Genomic DNA, 13,997 nt, shown 5'->3' on the forward strand with positions numbered 1-13,997 from the left:
TGTTGTCTGCTTTCATTTCCACTTTCTGCCCACCCCCTTACCTCCTTTGCCCCTCCTCTGGGCTCCTGACTCTTTCTGCAGCCTTTCTACTGCTACTCCTTGGCTCCTCCTTACTGCTGTCTTTCTGCCACACCCCTGACCTTCTGGTAGGAAAGATCTGCACCTAGCCTTCCCGGACAAGGGCGAAAAATCTCGGAGGGCCCGCGTGCAAGTTGCGCACGTTAAAGATCCCTATTGGTGGTCTAAAATCGAGAGTAGACTTCGGCCGCCACCCGGGCAAAATTCAAAATTTCCTACCAACTGAAACTATTAGGTGTGTCTCGCGCGCTCATATGACCTTATGCAGTTGCGAGCGCCGTAAAACACTTTACAAAAACCCAAAAAAAACCCAGGAGAGTTCGGGAGAACTACCCTTTGACCGCCAGCAGCTGCTTAGATGGCTGTAACAAACATTCCCCACGCCTTTCTTTTGTGATTTTCGATTTTGAGGGTGGTGTGTGAGGTGTTTGCCAATTTGCCACAGACCTAAAACTATCTTTTTAGGTCAGAGGCTGTTTGCAGACAATGAGCTGAAAGATTATTTATAGGCTACTTGATTGAGTCAAACATTTTTTAAAAAAATAAAAAATGTAGATGACCCCGACGTGATTTGAACACGCAACCTTCTGATCTGGAGTCAGACGCGCTACCGTTGCGCCACAGGGCCCACTGAAAGAAGGGGTGTCTGCAAGATATATAATAATAATAATATTAATTGCTAAAATTTGCTCTCAATATAATTTTTGTTGGAAATTATTCTAACCATTATAAAATAACCAAAAAATAATGACAATTTTTTTGTATCGTAATAGTTGGTTAAAAAGGACTTTTATTTCCATTTTCTTTCGTTCTGAATTCACCCCGAGACAGTAAGGGAAGACAACTTATGCTTCTTCCGTTTTATGAAATAAACGAAAGCAACGCTCAATTTCATAAGTGTGAACAGTGTGATGTCCTACCTGGAGTCTTAGGCCTCAACTCATATAAGTTTTAGGTTCTTCAGTGCTCCGCATTGTGAATTATTTTGCAGTGTCGGAAAGTAAGAATAGAAAAACCTTAGCATCATGGAATCTATTCTCGAACAGCAACGCCGGTGTCACGAAGAAAGGGAGAGGGTGATGGAGGCCATGACAAGTGAGATGCTTCTGCAGAAAAAGACGGTGGGTAGAATAGTTGTTTGTTGTTGTAGAGAACAGAGTGCTGTTGAATCAGTTAGCATTCGTGGTAAGATTGAAGAATACCGGACCAGCGGACTGACTTTGCCTATGTCTCAACCTTAGGAATTCATAATTTTCCCGTTTTTAATACGGAGTGTCTACACTACACGGTAACCGGGCACGTAGCCTCAGGGTCGGTAATACCGCAGTGTTGCGGTCCCGGTCCTTTGTTTACAGTGCGGCCATCTTGGATACAATGAAATCTCGCTTCCGGGACCGGGGGACAATAATGGCCAGATTTTCAAGGCATGGGGCTACAAACAATGCCAAACTGCACATTAAAATATGGCCACCTCTATTCTCACCCGGAGTGAGAATAGTGCAGGCGAGTCTTGTGGCTATTCTCACCCGGTGCGCGTTCACCAAATTTTGCGTTCACCCTAAACCATAGAATTCTACACTGTGAGGAAAAATTGTAGAAGTCTGTGCCGTGAACAAACGTTCCATTACAACTGTAGCCTACTAAAAGCGTACAATTTTGCCTGTGGGCAGTGGAGTGAGAGAGAGAAAGATAGAGAGGAGTAGCACGAGAATTTCTGGGCAAAACAAAATGGCGACCCGCGTAGTTCGGCTCGATTCGAAAAGTTAAATAGCCGTAGCATCTTTGTAGACAACCAAATTAATTTACCTTTGTGTTTTAACATCATTTTTTAACTTTGTTTTGGTCAATTTGATCGTCCACACCGATAGACAGTATTCAGAAAGAGACAGAGAGAGAAAGAAGAGGGGAAGAGTTGATCTTGCGAGAACTTCCGGGCGGGTGAGAATAGCCACTTTCTTAAAATATAATAATTTTTTAAAAATCATATCATAATCTTACCTTACGGAGCAGGATACCATTGTTGAATATGATCAACAATGTTGTTGAATGCTTTTTTGGGTGTCTTTCCGTACTCCCCCCGCCACATGAATTCATCCAAGTGGGATGAGAGCATGGCCTCACTTGTACCACTCATGGCCTTAAATCGTCTCTTAGCGTTCTTTCAGTAGTTTTCAACTTTATTCGTGCATGCACCGGTTATGGGGTCGACGAAATTTTGCTCATGAATTACCACGTGTTGGTAAGCCAGCACAATGGGAATATTCACAATGTTATGATGTGATGCAAATCCGTCACTGTTTATTATGCTGCCAGGGCCAGGAGCAATATGCCTTCTAATGCAGTCTTCGAGTGAGGGTGACAGCAGTTCTGTCGGGCACTAATTCTAAAAATCCTTTTCCAGTGGCCCTATCCACTCCCCCAAACACCCACCTCTGTTGCACCACTCTCCCTACGTTGTTTTTCCTTTAAGCTATAAGACTTTCGTCTATCTCGACGTGCTGTCCAACCCCACCTATAAGAAAAGGAGTTTCTACTAGTTTAAAAGAACAAACGTCACGAAAGTACGCAAACCACTGGATTACCGTGTTCTCACTCAATCCAGTCAAGGACACAGTATGAATAACTGGCTCCTTGAAGCTCCAAGAGAAGAGAAGTTCAACAATGTTCCGTGAAGTCAACTGACTTTGTTCGAAGAAGGTGTCCTTACTCAAAAAAACCTTCTCACCTTTATGAGTTGGGCACCTAAAGCACCTTTCTTCCCCCCTACCTGTTTTTACTTAAGTCATCTGCCTCGGACATTGCTGACAAATTGGAGGCACTGATCGTATTAAATTGTTTTGCTGCAAAAATCTAAGCTCAGCTTCTTCGTTGGAGGCATGCTCATATAAAATATTATAAGCCATAGTGAAAAAACAGCAAAACTCATGGCGTCACATTGTGAAACTCAATCGAAATTTAAAAAAAAAAGAAGCACACAACTAAAATCGTATTTTTAAAAAAGCACAAGAAAAAGACTAATTAAACAGCAGTAACAGTAACACTATAGAAATATCCTGGAACTTAGAACTTAACACATGAGACTATAGTGAACCATGCAAGTCAACTGAAGTGGCGCGAAATTACTTTCGCGGCGTGGTTCGCTATGCCAAAATTAAATAACAAGTTTAACATAAGTCTAGATTTTATAATATGATTTTTAAAATAATTCTTGTACCACTTGAACAGAAGCGTGTGTTTTGGCCATTTTAATGTGCTGTTTGGCATTGTATGCCTTGAAAATCTGGCCATTATTGTCCCCCGGTCCCGGAAGCGAGATTTTATTGTATCCAAGATGGCCGCACTTGTAAACAAAGGACCGGGACCGCAACACTGCGGTATTACCTCAGGGTCTACGTACACAGTAACCGGGCACGTAGCCTCAGGGTCTACGTACACGGTAACCGGCAACCGGGCGCCTCTCATTATCTACAAACACGGTAAGCGGGCATTTAGTTTCGAGGGGGAGGGGGGGGGGGGCTTCAGCTAGGTACACGGTAACTGCTTTGCTCCCTTCTTGACGTTGACATTAATTTTTCCTTTTTCACCGTGTAGTCTCAATGTCGCATACACGGTAACCGTGCCCATAGCCTCAATATCTACGTACACGGTAACCGTGTACTTAGTTTCGGGTGGGGGGGTGGGGGTGCGGAAGGGGGCTTGAGCTAGGTGCACGCACGGTAACTGCTCCGCTCCCTTCATGACGTTGACTTTTTTCCTTTTTTTCACCATGTAGTCTCAATGTCACACACACGGTAACCGGGTACGTCAACCGGGCGTGTAGTCTCAATGTCACATACACGGTAACCGGGCACGTAGCCTCAATATCTACGAACACGGTAACCAGGTATTTTGTTTCGGGGGGGGGGGGGGGTTGAGCTAGGTGCACGGTAACTGCGTCGCCCCCTTCATGACCTTGACCTTTTTCCTTTTTCACTCCGCTTTTTGTGTGTTGTGAGCAGAATGTAAATAAAAAAATGACCCCAATCTACCACCTGTCATCTTTCCTAAGGGAGAGCAAAATGAAGTGACACTGAAAATCTGCGAATGTGGAACAGAAAGCTAAAATATAGATGTTTACAAAATATGTAATACTCTCACGAGAGAGAGAGAGAGAGAGAGAGAGAATGAGACTCAGAAAACAGAGAGAGGGAGAGAGAGGAAGGAAGAGAGAGAGAGTGATCGAGAGAGAGAGTGATCGTGAGAGAGAGTGATCGTGAGAGAGAGAGAGAGAATTAAAAACGTATGCTCTTGATGAGGTCATACCTCTCTTAAAACAAAGGATAATGAAACAAGGGGATCCTTGACTATCACCCATCCAATGAAACGCGGACCTTTTGGTTAAAAAATGCGGCTTACTAGGTATGAGTATGACGGATCCCAATTCATTATTTTTCCTCTACTTCTTTTGTATTTGTCACTCTCTTGTGAACTGTTATTCCTGGGGTGCCTTGATAGTCGTTGTACAGATTTTGTGCTGTTCAGGCTAGAGAGGTGAGTAGAGTAAGCCTGATTCCATATTTCGACTTCTCTATTGACATCCACCCCTTGTCGCTCATATGACCATATGCAGCTGCAAGCGCTGTTGTACCTTTTACTAAAACTGAAACTAAACTTATTATACAACTAACACTATAGTGCGGTCAAAAATTTGTGGTGCAACTTATCCTCAAATGTCTCTTTAACGGGTGAATCAATGTCATCCATACTTTACATAGCAGTTTGTATCATCAATTTGTCTTAACTAAATCATATTTTTCTAGAACAATTGGGGCTAGATCTAAAATCTTTCCTTCATAAATTTATATAAAATGCTTAAAATCTCTGTCACACGTAAAATGGTATTGTTCACAACACTTCCCGCTTCTCACACACATTTTAATTTCACATATATATGGCCTACGTCACAGCTCATCAATGACAATTTTTACTTGCAAAACTTGTTACAAGAAATTGTTATAGTGAACACATTTTTTTCATTAATGGTTCTCAAAAGATGCCTTCAATAAGCATAATGTCCCGATTAGAAAAACCCGACGGACTTGCTATTAAAAGCGATGTTGCCCCAGCTGTAAACATTCAAAAATCTGTTGAAACCACCCGCTTGGATTTTTTATTAGTATTTATTAAGGAATTTTGTAGAATACAGCTAGCAGGTGTTTACAAAAATATTAATCTGTTAAGACAAATTGATACAAGGCACTGCAAAAATTGGAGAACCTCCCGATAGTTAAGGAGATATTTGAAAATAAGCTGCACCACGAATTTTTGACCGCACTATAGTCTACAAGATTTTTTACTTACAGTTCCCACACCCTTCATTCTTTATCTCTTCTTTCCATCTGTATATTCAGCAATGTTTTTGTTGTTTGATAGTAATTTAAATTGTTTTTCCTTTTTATTTTCAGCAAAGAGAACAGATAAATTCAGATCATCGACTGAAAGTCCTCCATGATGTGAGTAGGAAATGTTTCTTTGAGCTTTGATAATCTTTGCTCATAAATTGATAGGTTGTGTTGTTGATTTTTATAAGTTACAGTTTACTTTTTAAGAATCAATATTAGTTTTAACAACTTAGTTGGTATTTGAAAATTTGCTCCTTTCTTCATCTATTCTCAACTCTTTTTCATCTTTTTACCTTTATTTATTTAATTTACGTTTTATTTATATTCATAATGTGTTGGGTTTTTTTAAAGGAGGGGTGAGGAGGAGTTTAGATTATTTCCAATTTATATATACAGTCGAACCTGCCCTGATGGCCACCTCTATAAGCCGGCCACCTGTACGAATGGACACTTTCCATTTCCCCCCTTGCCTTTTTTCTATATAATTTAACTGTGTAAAACGGGCACCTGTCCAACGTGGCCACGGCCACCATATTTCAACACACAACCCCTATCACACTAAGCAATAACACCTGTCTTAGGCGGCCACCTTAGTGACTCCATTACGCTTTGTCATAAATCAAGCATTGGCCCCGTGTTATGGGCGAGCCATAATAATCTAAAAACCTGTCGTTGTTAGGTAGTCCCTCCAACTGATCATGTTGTGTAGGCCCCTCCCACTGTTGACCAATAGGTAACAAAATTAATTTTCAGCTGCTGGGGAGGGAAATGTGTGATCCCTCATAACCCATAAGCCCTGCCCAGAACCCATACACAAATCGCAAGTGAGATGAGTGGTCACTGTTTACCCAGTCTGTAACAAAGTAACAATGGACGTTAGCATGAACTTGTGACAGAAGCGTCGCTTGTTCTCTGACTGGTAGTACGTGTGTTTGTTTTACCATGATAGCATTTGGTCCTTCTCGTCTGACGCATTTCATTTTATTGCCACCCGTACACAAAAGCAGCAACAAAAGAAAAGAAAACCCAGCGAAAACAACAACAACAAAAATAACAACAACAACAATGCAACTACCTTCGGTTGGGACCTCAGAAAGGAAGGGTTTGTTTTCTCAGAAAGGAATGGTTTGTTTTCTTCATCTTGATCAGTCCTGCCTAAGACGGCCACCTGTCTTATACGGCCACTTTTCTTCTTGACAATGAGTGGCCGTCTTACACAGGTTCGACTATATATATATATACATATATATTTACATACCTCTTTTCTCTTTTCATAATGATTTACCATATAAGTGGAAATTACATTTTAAACTCTTCTAAAATAGAAAAGTGCTACCAGAAGAGTCATGCATGAGGAACTTGCCTTCTACTGTGATGATCAACTGAGGACATATTAGAACTGTGCCTGTTCGACTTTAAACTACTATTCAACATTGCTGTGAATGAATATTGAATAGCGGAAGTTGATAATGGACTTGTTAATATTATTATCAGAAAAAAACACATTGGCACATGGTATTTGAAATGCATGAATTCTGTGGTGACCTCATGTAAGAGGTAATATGGTAGTAATAAATGACATTTATATAGCGCTCAACCCAGATTTAAAAACACTGGCTCTGAGCGCTTTGCAATACAATACAATGTACCACAGTAACATAAAACTTTGTGTTCTGACTAAAAGAAAATCACTCCAAATATTCATCTTATTAATTTAAAAACAGAAATGACTTCAGCTATCTGAATTAATCAAAAGATTTGATCTCTCTTAAAGTATTTAGCAAAGCATTCCAGATCTTGGGGCTTTGATATTCAAATGCCCTTTCACCCTTTGTTTTGAGTTTCATAGATGGTAAAAGAAATTTCTTTTTGTCAGCTGATGACCTTAAACTGCGAGTTGGAATGTAGTCTCAACAGATTTGTTAAATATGATGGCGCATTATCATTCATTCAAGCAGATGGTGCATTATCATTCAAGCGTTTGTGACATATGGTGGCCAACTTGTACACATTCTTTTCTCAACAAGAAGCCGATGCAATGTCCAAAGGAGTTACAATAATCGAGTCTTGATAAAACTAAGCTAGTTACTACTAAAGCAATATACTTACTATTGATGAGATGACGTATTTTACTAATTTCTCTTATTTCTAAGTACATGCAGCTGATCAGATGATTTTCCTCAGCCAACTTTGACAAACTGAAATCAAAATAGATGCCAAGATTCTTAAGTTTTCTTGAACATGCAGTTTCTGCATCACCAATTGTCATGTGATCCTGGTCAACCAGTCATCCTCGTTAACAGACTTTGCTCAGCCTGTCAGAATGACTTCTGTTTTATCATCATTCAACATCAATTTGTTTTTGTTCGTCCAGTTTTTCACTGAGGCAATACAATTTTCAGCATGATGGACAAGTTCATCTAAGTTGGTAAACATTGTTGAACCATGTATTTGGGTATAGAAATATAACTCAAACACCTCTCATGTTTTGTGACCAAACAGTGACCAAGTACTAGTACTTCTGCTGTGTGGGTTACTAGAGCTACTTATACAGTTGTGACTCATGTCACTCACAGAGGAATTGGTAGCCAAACAGGAAACCATCTATTACAAGTCTGCCCAATGGTCGAAGCATTTAAAAGGAAACATTGGCCCAATTCTAGGCAGGGAGACCTAAAATTCTACAGGAGCCTGAAGGACCTGCAGCTGTTGTTATTGTTATATCGATCCAGCAAGAGGACCTGCAGCAAACAGCAGCCTTTGCACAAGAGACTGTGATGTCCATTTAAAGATGAACTAGAAGAAGAAGAAGAAGAAGAAGGCTCCTGACACTACTTCTTAAAATACTGCCACTTGTACTACTACTGCTATTTCAAATCTACCTCTGCTGCTGCTGTTACTGCTTGTACTGCTATTGTTTGTTGAGTTGGTGAATAGGTGTACTGAATTTGTATGATGTTATACTGTTATGATGTCTATTATTTAGTGTATGGAGAGAACTTTTTAATATTTGCAGAGATATGCAGAGACCACGCGGGAGCTAAAAGAACTGTATGAGGACAAGGATGGGTAAGCTTACTTTTTAAATTCCTTTTAAGGTAAATTTTTGGGAGTAGCAGTCTTGAAACTAAGTAGTTGCTACTGGTGTTCTATTTCAGGGATACCAATTTTTCTTGGAGTTATTTTTTCCCCTGTATGTTTGATTTTTTTGTCTCTGAAATCCTAAAAAAAGAACAAATGTTATTTTGATCCTTTGTTTTAGGAAAACTGTTCGTTTTCAGCTTTTCAAAAACTCCAAGTGGCATCCCCATTATTTAACATTGTTTTTAGAATAAAGTTATCTTTAACTACATGCACCTGGCTCTCTGTGTTTCTCTGTGTGCTTGAACGTTTTTACTTCTCCGTTGTGTGAGAGTGAGTACAAACATTCGTAGGTTGAACATGCCATCAGTGTTGTAAAGTTAAGCTCTTTGCAGTAGCATTCTTAAGATGCAAGTTCATTCCTGTATGGCGAAGACTAAGTATCCATCTCAGCTTTGAATCTGTAACCCACTGAGCCCAGGTGGGCCCATACAGGCATTTTTTTTTTCTCCACAGAGATTAATAAAATGATAATATGTATACCTCCAATTTCAAGTTGAGGTGGTGCAAAAATTTGTATGCGTTCTGACATGTTTTTTGTTCCACTTTTTGTGTTTTTGTTTCTGCAAAGCTGTTTCATCTTTTTTATAGTGTGAGAAGGGAAGAAATTCAGACCTTGGCTGGACCGAACGAGTATGTTGAGTTCAAGAAAAGACTGACAGCAATTGAACATTTCTACAAACAACATCCAAATGAAGTGAGTTCCCCTTCCTCTGGTTGTCTGTTCTTTCTCCCCCCCCCCCCCCCCCCCCGTTATATTGCTATTAAAGGTATTACTCTCAAATTTTGACTGTTCATTTATTGAGTATGGAGAAAAGTCTTAAGTTACGAGACAGTCTTGTGTTTTATTGCTTAATTTGTAAAGTATAGATATCACTTTTTAAATATTGTCATAGGTAAGATGGGCAGCTAAAATTAGCGAATGAGGCTAGTGAATTTGATGCCCCCTTAAAAAAAGGATGTTTTTATTTAGATAAGTCATGATTTTAATGATTTTTTATTATATAGTTGTAGGAGTCCTTTTTTGTTTTTGAGCAAATGTTATTTAAGTGCAGTTTCAAAGCTTATACTTGCATAGGAATGTTAATCTGATTTACATTCACTTTTAGAGTTCAAGCATTTGCCATCTGTGCATCACAAATAAAGATGCAATTTCACTGAGCACTAATTGAATTCTGTTCTGATGTAGGTGAGCATCCCAATGTCCCTTGAGTTTGATGAACTGGCAAAACAAAGAGAGGCTCCCACTGAGGAATCACAGAGTACGTATTGATGTCATTTTCTCTCTTGTGTGCCTTTTCATTTGCTGCAGTTCGTATTACTGCATGTGACTCTTGTATATGAGATAATGATAGATGATAGGTTGCATTTACATAGCACCATTCCAAACTTGAAAGTGGGCTCTTTGTGCTTTACAGGTCAGTATAGCCCTGGACAGATCCAATAACATTCCAAAACATTGTCAGCTTTCTTGAACATGTCAATACAGTATACAAGCTGTTGTTTAATTGACACTTAAACAGTAATACCTCCTATGACAAGATCTTTTGCAGTTATAGAGGGCTACCCATTCTCACCTTGGTAAAGGGAGGAAATTTTGTGTTAAGAGTCTTTCTTAATGAAATGCCAGTTCTGGACCAGGATTTGAAAATATATTTATATGGTGTGGAGTCGAGAATCCTTTTCTTTTCACTACTGATACGCAATTGAATCCAGTTTTTCCTCTCTTAATCTCGGAATAAGCCTTTCAAGTTGCTGTTTCATGTTAATTATTTTCGGGTATGTGGATATGAATGTCCTGTAGTCTTCCTCATTATGAAAATGGTGCATTGACTGCATTTGAGCAGCTGGATTAATATGCGTGTCTCATATGATGTTACTTATTTTAACAAATTTTACTTTCAGATATGGTCGACTTCACTGATGAGGAAGGCTATGGTAAATACCTTGACTTGCACAAGTGCTATGAGCAGTATCTTAACCTGAAAGGAGTTGAGGTAAAGGGTGTTTGTTGGGGGGGGACCTGCCAACCACCATTCCATGACCAAAAAAAATGAATTCTCAGAATCCTCCCTTGAAATCAAAGGGGGTTGGGTTTTTTTGGTTTGTTATTTTCCGACTCAATAGAGCAGTTTTGTAGTTTTGTTTTATGTTAGGAAAAAAGGGAACCTTCCCAGAGTTTAACGTTTATTTTGATTGATATATATAGCATTATTTCACTTTTTATTGACAGCAATGATTTTTTCGAAAGGGAGGGGGTTCTTATCTCGGAGGGAGTAAGCTGAGCAGTGTCTCAGTAAAAAGCCAGTGAGGAGATTGTTGTATTAGAATCTTAATATAGGCCTGTTTTAGTACTTTGTCCTTCCATTTTACTCTAGACACAGAGCTGCCAATTGGTACACAAAAAACCCAACATATTTAATTCATTTTTTAGGGTCTGGCTACGGAAGTCCATTTTTGTTTCTGGAAACATGTATTCTTTGTTTTTTAGTATTGCTTCTCATTGACATATGTAGATAAAATACAGTATAATCCGCTTATATCGACATGCTCTGGGAAGTGGATTTGATGTCGATATATTAAAAAAGTGAAGAAAAATGAAAATATAAAGTCGAAGAGGAAAAAAACAAGGGGAAGTCAGCGGTAACAGACAACACAACTTTTTAAAAAGCTGGTTGCTTCCCTTGATTCTTGAAACTAACATGGGGGGAGGAGGGGTGTTGGAGTTACAGTACCAAAGACTGAGCAGCGCGAATCGCACACTACACACCAGCGTGAACTTCTTTGTAGTGCCCTACATGACCTAATAAAGCCTGGTGTTTTGATATATGGGCTACTTGTCGGGTATGTTGACTTTTAATGAAGAACTAATGCCTTGACTGTTAGCGTGGCTTTTTCCCCCCATTTATGTTTGTGGGCTTTGCCAGGTATGGAGGAAACATGTCGATAAAGCAGAGTGGGCCGAAAAAAGATTGATATAAGAGAAATTGTTTAGTGAAGATATTGAAGGAAAAATTTTATAATTGGAAAATATGTCGATAAAAAAATCGGACGTCGATATAAGTGGATTATACCGTATGGTCTTTCAAGACCAGGTCTGTGAATAATGAGGAGGAAGCCCGCAAGTCAATGGGAGCAGTGTCCCTTACCATTTCTTACGTTATTGTTGACGTCTGCTTTGAATTGCTTGAATTTATTGAATGCAAAAAGTGCTTGAAGGGTCAAGGGTGAAAGTTCTTTGTCAATGCCCACCATCTTGACATTCCAGGTGGGTGGAGTCTGTTGTTCTTTTGTGTTGGTAACATTTTTTTTACGGCTGACTAGTTTCTCTGATGTTGAACTAGCATCGATTGATGATTTAAGATTCTTTTGTCTGTTGATTTGTGTGAACGACTGGAAGCAGCTGAATGTTTATTCATATTTTGATACTTATTCTGTATCTTTTCTGCTTTTCAGAAAATAGATTACATCAACTTCTTATCAACATTCGACCATTTGTACGACATTCCCAAAGACAGAAAAAACGCTGCTTACAGAGAGTAAGTATTGTTCTGGGGTTTTTTTAGCGTGTGGTTTTTAAAACAATCTTTTTTAAAGATTATTTTTTAATTATTTTGGGGTTGTTGGTTTTTTTGGTGTGTATGTGGTTTTCAGTATATTTTTGCTATCAGGTGGTGTTTGTGGATGGCATATGAAAGAAAGAATTTAAGCAGGCAACATCTTGGCAGCTATTTTACTGAATAAATGGTGATTTCTGTATAACGTCTTATATATGCTGAGTTGACAAAGATGAAAAGATCAATCTGTTGTTCTTGAATCTTGATTTTTAAGATTAACAATCTGTTTCTTTTATGAAAAACTGGAATGATCTTTGTAAAAATAATGGAAATGTCTCTCAAGTAAGTGCATTGATCAGACCTTTTTTTTTTTATCCTTCTTTCTTAGAGACTGATTTTGTGTGTGTGTATGTGTCAGGTATTATGGTTTAAATTGTGTGCCATGAAGGCTTATGTGTCTTCTAGAACTCGGCATTATGTTTTTAAAAAAAATTGTTGTTCAAGGTGAAATGATTTTTTTCAGGTACTTGGTCTTCTTGTTAGATTATCTGGGTGAATATATGTCCAAAATAAAGCCACTGACAGACCTGAGTGATGTAAGTATCTCATATATGTCTGTACTCTTTGTTTTTGATACGTTGATTTACTGTGAATTTATTTGTCTATTGCCTGCTTTTTCTGTTGGCTAATGTCGGATGCTCATATGGAATGTTAAAATGCTCTAAGGTGTTAAAGGAATCTTGTTTTAGTTTTTGGTGTTTTGTTATCTGTAGTTTTATGCTTATGATTATGGAAAAGTTGACTATTAGCTCAGATGGTCTTACTTGCTACATTTAGGATGACGCGATTTCATTTCACTCACGGAATGTAGATTTTTTAATGGGTTTTTTTTCACTTCGGATGTTTGAGGTTTTCATGGTTCTCCACCCTCTCTGCTCAGTGCTATCGGAGCTGGATGTTAAATTGACGATCCTGCCTCATAAATAATCTAACAGTGTGGAAAGGAGACCATACAATAAGTGTATGGCATGCTTCAAAGTAAGCCTACAGTAACAAGTTGAGTGATAATTCTGCATTGTACATGTCTTAGAGTCTTCCAGGGATTAAGCGCATAAGCTACATAAGTTCCCCTCATAGTAATTATTATTGTTATAATTAATTTCCCCCCCCCATCCCAATGTTCACTAGATAAACTAGATAAGAGTATGTTATATGTAGAATCTATTCACATCTGATTTTTTGGTGGTGCCTCATTTTTGTTTTGTTTTCAGGAAGTGGAACAAGTACAATCAGAGTTTGACAAGATATGGAGTGAAGGAATGTTTCCTGGCTGGCCGGTTGGTATTTTTAAAGAAACATTTAAATGTTAAATACATGTACTGTTGTTTCCAAAGAGCTCTTAAGGGTTTGTGTGAGGAGGATTTGATAATAAGGATAATAAGAATCACTTCTGTGGATGCCCACTCCATGGTGGCTCTACTCTAGATACTTTTTACAATAAAATAAGATTTAAATGAACATTTCTTGGATACTCATTACTGACCAATTCAATATTCAATAATTTTTTCAAATGTCTATACTCGTAATCTGTCATAGAACATATAGGACCTACACAAGAAGACAATTGCTGGCAGGGCGGGGAGAGGGGGGGAATCGTTGCTACTGTCTGTTCTTTTAACAGTTTCCACCCACACAGCGTGCAGAGCGCACAACACTTGTCCCCATGGACCGTTAAGCAGAAAGCAGCGTGCAGAGCGCACAACACTTGTCCCCATGGACCGTTAAGCAGAAAGCAGCGTGCAGAGCGCACAACACTTGTCCCCATGGACCGTTAAGCAGA

General features: G+C 39.0%; 1 protein-coding gene and 1 non-coding gene across 2 annotated transcripts in view; one reads left to right on the plus strand and one right to left on the minus strand.

Annotated features, from left to right (window-relative positions):
* Window positions 1-634: 634 nt before the first annotated feature.
* On the minus strand, window positions 635-706 carry TRNAW-CCA. The gene has a single exon. It is a non-coding gene; the product is annotated as a tRNA-Trp (tRNA).
* A 219-nt stretch (window positions 707-925) lies between these two features.
* LOC101855946 (splicing factor 3A subunit 3) overlaps window positions 926-13,997 on the plus strand; it is a 28,701-nt gene continuing 15,629 nt past the window's right edge. The window contains exons 1-9 of the mRNA XM_005098171.3: window positions 926-1,199; window positions 5,523-5,570; window positions 8,476-8,528; window positions 9,192-9,297; window positions 9,790-9,862; window positions 10,506-10,597; window positions 12,057-12,139; window positions 12,681-12,753; window positions 13,429-13,494. Coding sequence (XP_005098228.1) covers window positions 1,104-1,199; window positions 5,523-5,570; window positions 8,476-8,528; window positions 9,192-9,297; window positions 9,790-9,862; window positions 10,506-10,597; window positions 12,057-12,139; window positions 12,681-12,753; window positions 13,429-13,494 — 690 coding nt within the window. The 5' untranslated portion in view covers window positions 926-1,103. The remainder of the gene's footprint in view (window positions 1,200-5,522; window positions 5,571-8,475; window positions 8,529-9,191; window positions 9,298-9,789; window positions 9,863-10,505; window positions 10,598-12,056; window positions 12,140-12,680; window positions 12,754-13,428; window positions 13,495-13,997) is intronic.

This window comes from Aplysia californica, unplaced genomic scaffold (genome assembly GCF_000002075.1).
Source record: "Aplysia californica isolate F4 #8 unplaced genomic scaffold, AplCal3.0 scaffold00174, whole genome shotgun sequence".
In the NCBI taxonomy this organism is placed as follows: Eukaryota; Metazoa; Mollusca; class Gastropoda; order Aplysiida; family Aplysiidae; genus Aplysia; species Aplysia californica.